This window comes from Falco peregrinus, chromosome 10 (assembly GCF_023634155.1).
Source record: "Falco peregrinus isolate bFalPer1 chromosome 10, bFalPer1.pri, whole genome shotgun sequence".
NCBI lineage: Eukaryota > Metazoa > Chordata > Aves > Falconiformes > Falconidae > Falco > Falco peregrinus.
In genome coordinates, this window is record NC_073730.1 from 32,214,192 (window position 1) to 32,228,598 (window position 14,407).

A 14,407-nucleotide genomic window follows, 5' to 3' on the forward strand; every position below is an offset into this window, starting at 1 on the left:
TGCTGGGAGGGCAGGTGAATTTCAAGTAATAAAGGCAATCAGGCCAGATTAAGAAAAAACCCACAAAGGTCCCCATCTCTCTGAAGTGATTCATTAATTATGGCTCTAAAATATTTATTCAGCTTAGCCCACAATGACTGGTTCTGATTCTCATCCTAACCCCTGGGCCATCCCTCCTCCCCAACAACATAAACAGCAAAAATCATCAGAAGGTGCTTGTTACCCCAACTACTGGCTATTTCAAGACTCATTAAGTTAGCAGAAATATCCAGGTGTTTTCAGAGCTATCAAAGCAAGATCAGGCAGTTTGTTTCCACTCTGATCCTTGCACAGGACGTACTAGAATGTGGCTCTGAAAGATGCTACAACGGAAGAAGTTCAGGCAAGAACACCCCATAAGTGAGATGTGATCACATGCACACAAAAGCAAGCAAGTAACAAATAAACTGCCTGCAGATGGAACTCATGAAAAGTGCAGAGATTTTGCAGACCCAGTGAAGCGCGATGCCAGCTGCAAACAGCTTTTCCTAGGGGCTTCTTTGCCTGAAGATCTTGATGGGTAGAATCCCATACTACAGGTGGCTGCAAGTAACTTGGGGATGGGAGTAGCAGTTTTTGGAAAAAGGGGACAGCACAGAAGACTACTCACCTAGCTGTCCTCTGCTTCTTCGAACCATTTCCTGCCTTGCCCCTATGCTTCCCAAAATAGCTTCTTCAAGTTTGGCTCTCATGTCTTTTGACTTCTTGAATGTCAGACTGTTCATTCTTTCAAATACTTTCTTGCCCTGCAAGTTTCAAATGAGACCATGAGTGGCGATCCTTTCAATCTGGGATATTTTTTAAGTATTAACAAGTCAAAATATCTTTCCTGTCTAAAGATACACAGCAAGCAAGGAATACAGGTTTTACTGCTAGCTAGCTAATCTACCTAGACTCCAGCATTGCTACAGAAAACTCTCTTCTTGTTGATAGCAAGCAAGATGGCCAAGAGCTATCCCCTTGCCCCACAGCAGTTCCCAGATGAGTGTAAAGCAACACAAACTGCTTAAATGAAACAAGGCACAGACACTTGCATGGCTGAAAAGTAAACATGGAAAAAGGCTAGAGGTTGCACAGAGACGTGCTTAGCCTTGGGGTTGTGAATACAGGAAATACTTAGGAGAGAGCAGGAAATGCCTTTCTGCAGTCGTGTAAAGGATGGGAGTGTAAACTTTCTCAGCAAGCCCTAGAAGGAACTTCAGGAGAAGGAACTTCAGGAGGTTTAAACAATGTAGCAGTACCTTGTATTCAAAGCAGGATACACAAAGATAAAGCAAATCCAGCAGGCGATTGAGCTGCAACACTGACAGGTCTGTGAACCATTTCTGCAAGACACTTTCATCTGCATTCTTGAGCACCCACAAGAGACAGATCAGAAGGCTGCGGCTGGACTCCGTTGAGAAGGTGGAGTGCTGCCTGCCACTCTAAAACAGACAGGTCAAGACATTTGCCACACTGTATTTCACGTTCAAACACTCCATCACCAAATGGATCTGCACCAGCTACCACCCCAGCCTGAATAACTACCAAATAGGAACAGAAGGAGAACAGACATTTTTTACTAACAACTGGGAGATACACGTTTCTCCTTCCCAACCCAACAGTTCAGTGGAGCCCACAGACAGTCAAGCTGCAAGAGTGAAGCACCAGTTTGAACCAGAATAATCACGTTATATGAATGAGTTTCAGTTCAGGCAGCCAATATCCACTTCCCTCAAGATGCCTTTAACAACCTCCTGCAGGTTAACAGTCAAGCAGAGGGGCTCCATTCATTATCACATGTATGTATCAGTGTCTCACTTTGAGTGCATGTAAACCCCAGCAAAATAGGGTCCTGACAGGACTAAAGGGAGGAGGATGGAGAAATGGAAGGGCCTGCCTGCTACTGGAATCAAGAGGATTCTCTCCCTGTGCAGAAAACAGGGGAAATGGCCCATGTATGTTTTCAGCTAGGTGGGGTTTAGATGTGGTAGGAATTTTTGCTTAGGGCTTAGAGGTCATAACGACTATTGCACTTCACAGAGCTTTTATCAGATTGTTTCAAAAAATTCTTCTCTTTTCTGAGGTTTGTTGATTTTTATCCCTGCCTGGCATTTTCTTATATCCTCTCTGAAACAGGCAGAACAACATGCAAACATGATTTGCTCCCCCTTGTCTTTCACCCTCTGCCTCCCTGGGTAACACCCAGCTGCAAACCGATATGAGTCCAGGACCTGCATGCGTAAATATTTCTTGTTGACACAGATGGAGGGTCAAGGAATAAGGAGAAATGGCTTTGTACCGATGAGGTGAGTAGAAAACTGCTGGGCCGGGTGAGCTGCGGGACAGATGTTCCTGCGATGGCCATGGCAACTGTCTGGCTTATCATGCTTCCACCCTCGCTTTCGTAATCATCAACAGCGACACAGCTTGGCCTCCCTCGCTGATTGTGACTCTCTGCAGAGAAACACGTGCATCTAGTCAATCCCCAAACTCAAAAGTTTCTCTCCCCAGCCTCCCTCCACAGTGCTAGTTTCATTGAACAGTCTAGGAATGCAAACTGAAAATCATCACACTCATGGGATCCAAGTAAACAGGACTATTATTTCAGGTCATGCAAAGCAAAGAAAACAACCATTTTCAAATGCAACCCACACAGCCTCAGTATCTAGAATGTTTCTGAAAATAGACCTTTTGTCCCTTTGAATACTTCACGCCAAATCTTTGCTCGCAGCTTTATTTGTCATTAAATTCAAAGGATGTAGAAGACAACTCCAAATTCCAAACTATCCCAGATTGGACTCCCTGCCCTGGTCTGAAGTAACCCACCTCTGCTGCTCTTCAGGGCACTGCACAAAGCACCCCTGAAAAGAACTGCTGACAGCGCACACACTGAGAGGAAGAAGAGGAACTCTGCTTATCCTTTGGAATTGCTGTGAGAATTGTACAGTATGTGGGGTGACTTTTTAAGCAGGTCAGAGGCATATGGGGAGGCTGGCTACACATACACAGTAGCCAGCCAGCTGTAAACTAAAATGCCTTGCTAGCTCTTCACTTCATGCAAGCAAGTGCAGCTTTTGAATGTTAACAGTCACTGAAGATACATTTTGCAAGTGCAGTTTAGGAAATGGATGTGAAAACATGTCAAAGTTATAATTCAGAAATAGAAACTATCTCATCCAACACTAAAGGGGTTTGTAGGTCAGTTTTACCACCCAAACACTCAAGTCCCGCGAGCAGGTGAACGTATACTCAAAGCACAGAATATAAAATACCTGTAAAGTCATAAAGCTGAGGCACGGTTTCCATGATCACGCCAATCAGAGGTAGATATAGCATGGCCACCCGGGCCTTTACCTGTGGGTCAGCATACCGTGGATCTGAGTCATGACTGGACAGTAAATTGTGTACCATATTGATGACCTTCTTATGCAATCCAAATAAACTGTTAAAAGAGAGTTGGGTCAAGCAGATTAGTTAATATCTTCAAAGCAAACTATACTTTGTAACTAAAGGGCTTCAAAAAAGAAAAAAAACCCCTGGGTTTTATTTTTAACTTCACATAAACCCACTGCACATTTTTTTTTTGATCTCCCACGGATTTGACAAACGGCTGGCTTTCCACTAAGCCATATAAAATGTTCAAAAATATCTTGCAGAAGTGCACACCCAATATAATGTAAGGACTCTCGTATTTTCCATACAAAACCAAAGTCCCAGCTACTGCTATGCTGAAGTATTGAGTTTACTAAAGACCATTAGGAGAACTTAGGGAATATGGAAAACAGGGAGAGAAACTTGAGAGGACAGTGGATTTAGCGAAACCATTTGTTGTGTTCTTTTTTTTGTTTCTATTTAACACCATTTACAGAGAGAAAAGCCCTCCTAAGACAGAACATTGCTTTTATCAAATGATGAAGAAGGTTCTGCTTCAGTCCCCTGACAAAACAGTAGACTACAGATCTGTAACTCTGAATAAGTGTTAAAGAAATGGAAGGGTAGAAGGAAAACCCGCAAAAAATGGCCTTCATTATTAAGATGCAAATGATGGCAGAGCCCAAACACCACCCCTTTTGCAGGGCACCCTGCATGAGCCTACTTGGTGCTCATGCCTTGAAAACACAAATTCCCCTGAATCTCTCAAGAACTCGCTCTGCTTCTTTCAATTCCCTCAGCCACCACACAGAGGCAAAACTCTCTCAGAGCAAATAGCAGGTATCTCTGTAGCTATTTGCTTCTGTAGGCAAATCAGGCCAAGAAGACAACTTTACCCCATGCATGAAGCAGCCAAGGAAGCTCATACATTATGCATTAGCAAAACATAAGCTTCAGTGTTCAGACCTGAGGTATTAAAACAAGTGCTGAATTTCAGGCAGTATCCACTTTACCTGAAAAGTAGAGTTGAGTTCTGGTTAAAAAAGATGAGAGGCTTTGACTGGGTTTTTGGGGGTTTACAATGATTAAAACGACACCAGTACAGGTTAGGAGGACATCAGCTAGCTGTAGCTACATGCTTCCTGTGGTTTTTCATCAAGCTGTAATGAGATCCTAGAATTCCTTGTCTATATAATTAGGGAGAGCCTTAACAAGTAGGAAGGAAATGCTTATTTAAGTGACTGGTTCCTTCAAATGAAGGTTAAAGAAAAGTCTTTGCATTATTTTGAAGGAGTGGCACCTGAGTTGTGTTTCTAACAGTTCAAGGGAAACTGCCCTGCAGGCCACAGAACTGCATATAGGGAAAACACACCCAAACAAAGCAGCGCTCTTCAAACCTAGGGCTACATGGATTTCTTTTTTGCTTTTCCAGAACAGAGCAAGTACTGTGGTGGATCGATCCATAGCGAAGAGGAGGAAATATGGCCCATTCAACTTTCTGGCTGATAATGCAATGAACTGATCTTGCCACCCTCCAACCATCCCCTCTGTTACCTCAGCCCTGGCCTGAATTTGTGTCAACACCGCACAGTGTTGGGAAATTGACTTTTGCCACTGAATACTGAGGGCCAAATTCCGATTTTCTCACTTCTGCCTTGTACCATCAGTCAATACAGGCAACATGGGCGCTATGAAATGAACAATATGAGTTAACAAACAAAGCACCACAGCACTGTTTGCAGAGACAATCTGTTCAGGGTCTAGCTGCATGGACTCCCTCTCTGTAACTCTCACATTCAGCTAGCTTCCATCATCTGCATGTTGTAATGTCTTCCAAGGCTGCCAGTGCTCTGGAGAAGGACTGTACCGCACCGCGTCACTGTACGGCACCTAGCACAAAGGGATCTGTCTAACGCACCACCTTCAGGCACCAGGGTACCACAGTCTTGTCTGTCCAAAGAGTTCTTATAAAATGGGTGAGCTAAAATTTAAGATATTTTGCTAAGGGCAAAACACATTTAAGGCTCTGTATCACTTCTCAAGACCTAAGGCAAAGCTCTAACATGATAAGCAACTAGACGGACATCCCTCTCCACTCCTGCTGCAGAATAATGCAACTGGGAAGAATATTGAGCTTTTTCCAGTGGTGGCCAAAACATTTGAATGGCAGGCATGTCTGAACCCTCTGATGATACTGTATGACTGTTAATAGTCTTCATGGGCAAGGGAAGAGCAGAGCTGAACAAACTGGTTTACTTTATATGGTGGATCTACCAGGGCAAACACTGAAGCCTGAGAACAGCTAGTAAGCTGCCAACTGCAAGTCATTCTGGAAAACAATAAACTCCAAATGCATTGCTGGTATACGTCTCCACCAAAATTCAGGAGCTTTGTTCAAAATGCATCTCCAGAGCTGAACTGGTATCAGTGGCCTTTTCCTGTCTGGACAGGGTTTGAGAAAGAAGCTGTCTCCCCAGTGGACACCAGCAAGATCATGCTGATAGCTCCTTTACGCAGCTGGGCAGAGACTACCAACCTGGTCCAAGCTTAATTGCTGAGAATAGCAAGGTGAGAAAGGTCAAGAGGCAGGTAGGTCAGAACAGAAAGTTTGTGAAGAACAAGGGCAAAAGACAGGACCTGATTTCTAACCAGTGAACAGGATGTTCCTATGCTACAAAAAGGATTTCTGTAGACAGTGTATATGGGTAAAATTTGCCACTTTTCCCATTTCAGGCAAAAAAAATGGGACTGCGGTGTGTTATGTACATATACAAGAAAATATTCTAATTTATGGCATCGCTTTCTTCTCCAACTGGAAACAGAATGAATGTTTAACTCCTGCGACCTCTTGGTAAAGGGGCAGAATTAACCATGAATCATCAGCATTTGTCGACTCGGCTGATATTTCTGAGTCCACCTTGAGAAAAATGCCTGTGAGAGAAACTAGGACTGTGGAAGCAATCAATAATTTCCATTGAAAACCATTTTAAAGAGGCAAGGCAGAAATGCAGCTCTAAATAACACAAGTAACAGACTGGATGTCAGGACTACAGGCTACACTCCTACTTCAGAAAATTATTTGCTGCACAAGCCAGGCAAGTCACCAACAAACTCTGCATGCTTGACTGTATTTGTCTATTTATGTAACCCGCAGGGGCCTCATCAATGCATAATTTATGTTTTAAAAGAGCTGGGAGGACCACTGGCAAAATATGCGGTAACATTCAAAACCACCAGCAACAGAAACTTCCTAAATGATGAAAATTATTTTCTTGTTACAATTGAGAAAAGCTGTTTTCCTCTTAGAGCTCCAGCAGTGCCCCTGTGGCAGCTGGGGGCTCCAGCAGGAACCTCTTTCCCTTCTTCTCAGCTGGAAAAATGTGATTGAAATCATGTTTACAGAGTCAGAGCTAAGGAAGTAAGAAACATGAGGGGCAGGGAGAAAAAAGAGGATTCTTCAAGAACTGGTTTCTTATCTTTTCAGCTCACAAATTCAAATCCATTCTGGCCATGCCAGAACTTGCTTTGCATCCACCATTTGCTTGGAATTACAGAAAATTCTTGGGGAAAAAAATTGTAAAGATTTACCCTTCTGCATCAGGATCTAAAATGACAGCCAGTTCTGTTAACACAAGCCCGGCCAAGTAATGCTGTTGGCGGAAAGGCACAGACAATTCAAACATATTTGCAATCTTCTGGTCTTGGACATTTGTGGAGAACCCAGAACTCTGTGAAAAAATCAAGTTTCAGAAGTTGCATAATGAGGCCCCTTGGAACACAGAGTCAAAGCTTATGAAATATATTAGAAGCACTTTTCAGAATTGAACACCATCTCACATAAACTACCTTTTCCCTTTTTTGTTTGGATCTAGGCACATCTACTTATGTTACATCCAAGCTCACTCACTACCTCTTCTATTAATCATTTGTTGTTGTTGCCTTCCCACCACAGGGCAGGCCTTAAGGAAGTTAAGCCAAATCACCTTTAAAAGTGGATTAGTTAAATTTTGAACTCGGGTATGGATGTTCTTAAGAAGGCTTTAATTTGATTTAGTTTATGTAATTTTGTAACTAATTAATCCACTTGAATGACATGTTAATTCAAATTACTTTTACTGAGCAGGCTACAACTAGGCTACAGTGTGCTAGAAAGATCCTTGTTTTGTAAGAAAAAGGTAACACTGGACAAAGCATTTTCTTTAGTGACTTATTCATGCTCACGCGTTTGTCCAATATAGGAGGGGACTAAGTCCCTAAGGACAGTCTGTGGACTCTATGAGGACAGGGATATGGGCATTCTTTTTTCAGTAATAAAAGATCAAAATAAATCAAAACCTACGTGGTATGTAAACCTAATTTCCAAATAAACACTTGGAAAAAATATTAGCAAGCAGAGACTGAAAATACAGGTGATACAACTGCCTCATACGATTTAAGTCTCAGAACAAAGCGCAGCTTGCGTTTTCACAAAGGATCCTTGTCACAGCATACCTGAGAAGTTGCTGAAGACACAGATGGTGATGGAGATGCAGGTGGTGTGAGCAAGCTGCAGGGCAAGTTCAAGGTGACATAGTGTTCATGGCTGCAAATGATGCGAAGGAAGTCCAGCCTTAAAGATGCCAGGTTACTTGGATTTGTTAAGGAATACAGCTTTGAAGACACCTGGCAAATTTACCCCACAAAATTGCAGTTAACACCAAAAAAAGAGTATAAATGCAGCCATGAGCCCCCCGTCCCACCACTGCTCCCCAAAAACACTTCCGAAGCAAGAACTGAAGAGTTTGATATCATCAAATGGTCACATCCACATCATCTCCTTGTGCTACAGATTAAACCTCTGATGCACAGGAGCCACACACAGCCCAGCCAACGGCATGTCTATTAATACAAGGTGTATATAACAGCCATATTTATATAAGCAAATTAAGAACTATGTACTTCACATATGATATCCCCATCCTATTGATTTCTGTAGGGAGTTGTGAGAAGCAGGACCACACAGTGTCATGCATTAACAGGTCAAAGATGCAGGTTGGCTAAAATACAGTAAGCAACAAAGCTCAAATGTTGCTGTTCTTGCACCTTACACAAAATGTTTTAAAGACTGTGGGGCAAAAATGAGTCCAAGCTTAAGCTCTTGATACCTTGTCATCTCCTTTGTAGACAGTATCAGCACAGACGTTTTTAGTCAAATGAAAACTTTGTGGTTCGAGGTGATTTCCCTCCCACACATAAAGCAAAAAAGCTTCCCAATGCCTAACGTAGGAACCCTCCTCATGGGGGAGGAGACCCTGCATCCTCAGAAGGATGGAAAGGGAGCGTGGTGATCAATATGATCATACAGGGTCAACGTGTCCTTGAGAGACCCGCTGACAAACCATGGTGCTCCCTCACAAAACCTCCTACTAATTTTGGATTCAATTACTCTGAACATGGTGAACAGAGGGAATAATTCTTTCTTCCTGCTGCATGTCCGTTCACTCAAGGGAGTTACTCCTAATGCACATTTGAGAGTGTAATCAGAGAGGCGTAAACTCTAAATCACTACCGAGAATGCCTTGCTTGCCCTAAAAAGACCTGAATCCCAGAATTGTGTGCCCATACTTTATTGTCTGTCCAAAGAAAGTTAGACTAATAGGCTAAGCTACAGTTCACAGTTAAGTCATAATATTTATCTGCATTCACCTGTTTGTAGCAGGTCTTAATAAGAGCAAAAACAAATCCTCTGTCCATGATAGACAACAGGTCATTGAGGAAAAACGCAAGACTGGTGTTGAGCCTTTCGACCATTTCTGTATCCTAGAAAGAAGGAAAAGAAAAATGGGAAAGAAAATGAAGAGCAGCACACTGTATGTGTTCAAGCAATTCCTGGTCTAGGCACCCGCAAACAACATGCAGGAGGTCTGATGCCTGAGCTCTGACTGGGGTTCAGTTTAATTGTTTGCCATTACCTTCTGAAACCGAGAGACTATATCACCAGCAATTGTGCTGACCAAAGCAGTTACATCATCCATGAAACGCTCAGGAAAACGATTCTTTCTTGGCGCATCCAGTTTGTCAGCAAAATACAAATGATGTACCATGCTCTTCACCTATAGGATATAAATTACAACAAAGTCAGTTGCAGTTGTTGCTGTTCATGTTTTAAACTACAAACTGTAAGACAATAAGCAAGGTGTTTCCAGTTTGCTCACCATCAGCTCGAAGAAGAACCAGGCCTGCTGCAGGGCTGCCTCCCGCACACTCCCGCTGCACACAACCCACTGTAAGGCCAGTTCTTCATGGAAAAGCTACACAGATTCAAACTAGAGTTAGCCCAAGCCTCAAGATCAGCTCGCAAAACAGTCCGCATGAGAAATGGTAGCACGGTCCATGGAAAGTATGGCAAACAATGAGGTTAAGCAAAATAAATAACTGGAAACATGACAGCAGTGGTGGCATCCCTTAAAGAAATCCCCAACTAACAATGAAGGATTATGTTATGATATGTGATATGAGAAACGTTTCATAGCATCTTGCTCCAAAATTGAATTTCAAGTGTCAAAAGAATTTTCCACCCACCCTCCCAAAAAAAAAAAAAAGTTTGGTGCTCAAATTAGTTTAGTTTAAAAGTCTACCTTTCTGTCTGGTCTGATTTTTGCAGGAAAAGGGAGTAAAAAGTGGACATATAAAGCGATTTGTACAAAGATGTATATTTACTGTGAGAAAGGACTTAAAACAGTAAGGAGGAAACATGGGGCTAAGAAACACTCTTTGATTCCTTTTCTCGGGAGGACCAACCCACAGACTGCACATTGTCAGTGATCCCATTTTCATTACACAAAAAGTCGGGCATTTTGCCTTTCTGACATTGTTTAGGAGCATCTCGCCTCCTCCAAGGGAGTGCACTTGTAACTCCCATTAACTTTCTAGAGTCACTTTGGATTAACACCTATGTAACAGAGTTCAGCACACAGCTGTAATGCTAGCCATCTAACACATTATAATTTTGCACACAAGAATGTATCATTTACATGTCTAGACAGCACTATTCATATTTTTAAAGAGCCAGTAATAAACTGGCTCCAAACACTATGGACATTAAATCAGACGAGCTACTCCTGCTTATTTTATTCTTCCCAATTCAACTCTGTCAGGATACTTCATATTCACTACAGCCTGGATATTCAGAGGTGCTAAGCAACAGCAGTTCCTAATGACCTCAGAAAAAATCAGGCTGTAAATAAAAGAATAGATTGCATCATGTTTTCAGAATGACTTGACCTCCCTGCCCCACAATATCAATTGTCTTCACTGAAATCTACCTTTTTAGTTGGTAATCGTCCTGTTAATGTTTGTAAGAAACTTGACGTCTCAGTGTGCGAAGACATACGATTACAACTTCGATCCGTAGCCTACGGAGTGGAGATGAATGAATGATGACAGGACATTAAAGTTTGCTGTGGATGGGTTTTGCAGCTCAAGGACAATGTACGTTTACAAAAATACTGTTCCGACGGTAGGCTTTTACTGTCTTTACAACTTTTTATGCATTCTCAAACTCTTACTCATTATAGATTTGGTTTTAACAAAATGACAGTACTTTTTATTGGTTTAAGACATACAGGCTATTTAAATAACTGCATGTTCTTATGCACAAAGACACTTAATGCTGCAAAGCATGAAACTTTTTCATCATTGTATTTTATCAACATGCATATGTCAAGGAGGTAATACTTGAAATTTCAGTCCGTACCTCTCAATCTACCAGAGACCAAGCACGTGGGGATGTACCCCACAGCGATGCTGCTACTGGCACAGGTAATGAGAAAATTACTGAAGTTCTGTTTCTGCTGAAAATAATTTGCCATGAGTGCAAGTGAACTCCGACTGAATAATTCTGGAAGACTAATAAACTTGCAAGGAGGTGCAGTTGAGAGGTACGTTCAGGGCAACCATGCAGTGGAAAGCAGCAGGCAACAGGGGCTAAATAAATTAACTCTTTCTGACTGAAGCTGCTATAAAGTTTTCATACTTTGCAACACAGAACAGATACAATTGGCCCTAGCAAGTCACTGGTTCCAGCACTCAAATTTACATGTTTTAAGAGAGAATTTTACATGTGGTAATCAATTTTGGTTTAACAATATTCCACTCAAATAGTCATGAAGGATTACTTGATGATGAATAATAAATGCTTGATGAAAATGGTAAAATGGTTCACAACATCAAAAGAAATGGCAAACATGGACAAAACTATGAAGCTGTGATTAATGTTCCCACTTAGAAATGTGTTCCACCTGAAGTTGAAACTAGAGAGAGAGGAAGACAGAGAGAGAGAGACAGACAGACAGACAGAGAAAAGAAAACAAAAAGAAAAGCAGTCACAGCATTTACATTTCACAGACCAGCAACCACTGAAATGAAAGAAGGGGGCACGTTCACGCTTTTGCGGTTTTTCATGCAGTGTGGTGAGGCGGTGGTGGAGGAGATGCTAATTTATAAAGTAAAAGTCACATAATTTTCAAGGAATAAATACATAATTAAAAAAACACCAAACCACCAAAATTGGAGTATGCACTGAAAGGAAGATATTCTACAGGAAAACATCAGGGAAAACAAAGCCAGAAAAACCTCTACTGAAGACACCACCTGTGTTGACTCTGCACTTGGGCTGGGGTTGGATCCCCATGGGGCTGCTTTTGGACCACCAGTGTTTACCCAGGAATTGGAGCGGTCTAAACCCTGGGCATGTAATAGAAAGCAGTTGGGAAAGGAAAGAAATATTACATGTTGCATGCCATACAGTAGTCAAAGTTTAGTCCTTAAAAGCAATCAAACTGGGTACACCGCAAACACATCATCAAATAGCACTGTTACAGCAGCCTGAATTCTCAGGTGTCTGTTGAGACATTTTAGTCCAGAGGATTATTTCATATCTCATCACATACATACATCACATTAATCCTGTCAACAGCTCTGGTCCAACCTGTCTTATCTGTAATGGTTAACATTCAAAAACTATCCTCCTGAAAAATCCCACTCTTTCATCAGTTTAAACCCATTCACTTCAGTAGATGGAGCCAGCCTAGACTCAGGGTGTGGCAGAGGAAAATTGGTGCACAGATGTGAAAACCATAAAGGATGCTCTCTGAGGTTTCTGCCACTGTCAGGGTAGACTGCTTGTTAGCCCACAGCGCAGAAGCTCTATAAGCCTTACAGAAACACTGAGGCACTTCAAAGAGACTGACTGTCAGCTCTCACAAGGTTTCCTACTCATGGAATAAAAATGCAGCACCACTGGCAGAGTAACCCTGTGAACAGGATCTCACACAGACACTTGGGTATTTCCTCTGGGCAGCGCAGCACATACCTTTTCTGGAACCAACCTGCTTGGCAAAGCAAAATATCTGAAAAATCATCCTGCTTTGTAAAAGCTCAGTCTAGTTTGTACTCCAAATTCTACTCCTGCAATGGATCATATGGGCAAAAATACTGTGAATCCCTCCTCTCTCTCCACTCCCTTCTCCTCTCAAGACACTTAGAAAGAAGAACGGGAAAAGTTTAAACTTGTGTCATCACCCAGGCTGTTCCCAAGTCAGGAACACCCAGTGGGATGCAACAGATTTTCCTGGGTCCCAGGAACCAGCTCTAACAGAGACAGTTTGGCAATGCCACAATGGAATAGCAGTTCCGTATAAGTTCCACACATTGGTTTTGACCCTTACCTGAGTGAGAGCCTTCAATCCTAGTTTCTGTGCCAGCTTGGGGCTTTTTCCCAATACATGAAAGCAAAAGTGCAGCCCATCTCATCACAGCGATTATCATCAGCTGCGACGTCCACCAAGCCTAACAATCTATTCTCTCAGCAATGAAAAAGCCACCTCAAGGTTGAACCCAGAGTGAGAGCTGTAACCTGGGATTCAAACCATTAATCCATGAAGCTATCCTCTATGCAGAGTACAGCAATGCTGTAATTTTGCTTAAGATGTCCAATAAAAAAAAATACTGAACACACATAAGGAGAGCATTTTAATCTCAATTACTTCTTGGAAGAAATAAATCAAAGTGCTCTGCCCTGCTCAGACCCATAAACATGCTTTATTTTGCTCACAGTGAATTAAAGTCGAAAGGACTTTGCAGAATGCTGAACTAAGCTCATGTTTTGTAAAATCAGATCTAATTTTGAAAATGCCTTTATCACACTCACATTTCTGCTCACAGCCTTCCTAATCATGTCACTCTGGTTCTGGAGATAAAGTCAAACATATACCATGTTTGCAGAAGTAGAAGTAATTTTGTATAAGTCTGAAAAGGGAAATATTCTTCCCTCTTTGGAAAATAAGAGTACAAGAGTTTCTTCTTGCTTGGTAGAGTCACTCAAAAGTTCACAAAACTGCTATTAGATCCTGTTCTACCTCTGGGGTTGAACCTGCAGCTGGATCTGTGCAGGAACATGACACATATTGGCAAAAATCCACTGTCAGAGCAATGAAACTCTACGATCTTTTCTGGGTTTTCCCAGCACATCTCAAACAGTTCACAACACATAAAGTGTAAAATCTCACCATAGGTCTTTTTAGACACTTAATAAATTTGCTTTAGTAGGGCATAAAATTTACACGGCTTCAATTCACAAATGAAGGCTAATTAAGTGGCAGACCTAAAACTTCCTCTGTTATGAAAATACAGAGAAACCTTCCAAACCCTGCAAAGGGGATGACTATTTGAACTTTCAAAATTAAGTAAGAAGCTGATAAATAGAAGACTTAAAGCATATTTACCAAACCTATAAATATCTTTCAGTACAATAAAAAAAATAAATACAGGACTCGTCTCAATTCTATCAAACAACAAAACACTATTTGGTTTTTTTAAAGCAGAAAGCCTCCCACAATAGATTCTAATTTGAAGTGCAGGTTCCTTATTTGGGTATATGTGCTTAAACCATTAACTAGGAGAAACAGAATAGGAGGTTTTGAACCCTTTTACTCATTTCAGCATTTCAAGAAGTGTCTTATTTTTGTGTCTTATT

At 41.7% G+C, this 14,407-nt stretch overlaps 1 protein-coding gene across 7 annotated transcripts in view; it reads right to left on the bottom strand.

Annotated features, from left to right (window-relative positions):
* The window catches only part of DOCK7 (dedicator of cytokinesis 7), a 106,999-nt gene that overhangs the window by 24,135 nt on the left and 68,457 nt on the right, over positions 1–14,407 (bottom strand). For 3 of the 7 annotated variants that reach the window (XM_055815161.1, XM_055815160.1, XM_055815159.1), the window contains exons 23-33: positions 12,025–12,117; positions 10,698–10,787; positions 9,588–9,683; positions 9,345–9,485; positions 9,079–9,192; positions 7,885–8,055; positions 6,982–7,121; positions 3,294–3,463; positions 2,321–2,475; positions 1,281–1,463; positions 650–785 (exon numbers count right to left, since the gene is read on the bottom strand). In XM_055815161.1, the coding sequence (XP_055671136.1) occupies positions 650–785; positions 1,281–1,463; positions 2,321–2,475; positions 3,294–3,463; positions 6,982–7,121; positions 7,885–8,055; positions 9,079–9,192; positions 9,345–9,485; positions 9,588–9,683; positions 10,698–10,787; positions 12,025–12,117 (1,489 nt within the window). The remainder of the gene's footprint in view (positions 1–649; positions 786–1,280; positions 1,464–2,320; positions 2,476–3,293; positions 3,464–6,981; positions 7,122–7,884; positions 8,056–9,078; positions 9,193–9,344; positions 9,486–9,587; positions 9,684–10,697; positions 10,788–12,024; positions 12,118–14,407) is intronic. The other 4 variants (XM_055815163.1, XM_055815162.1, XM_055815165.1 and 1 more) reach the window with 2 other exon arrangements.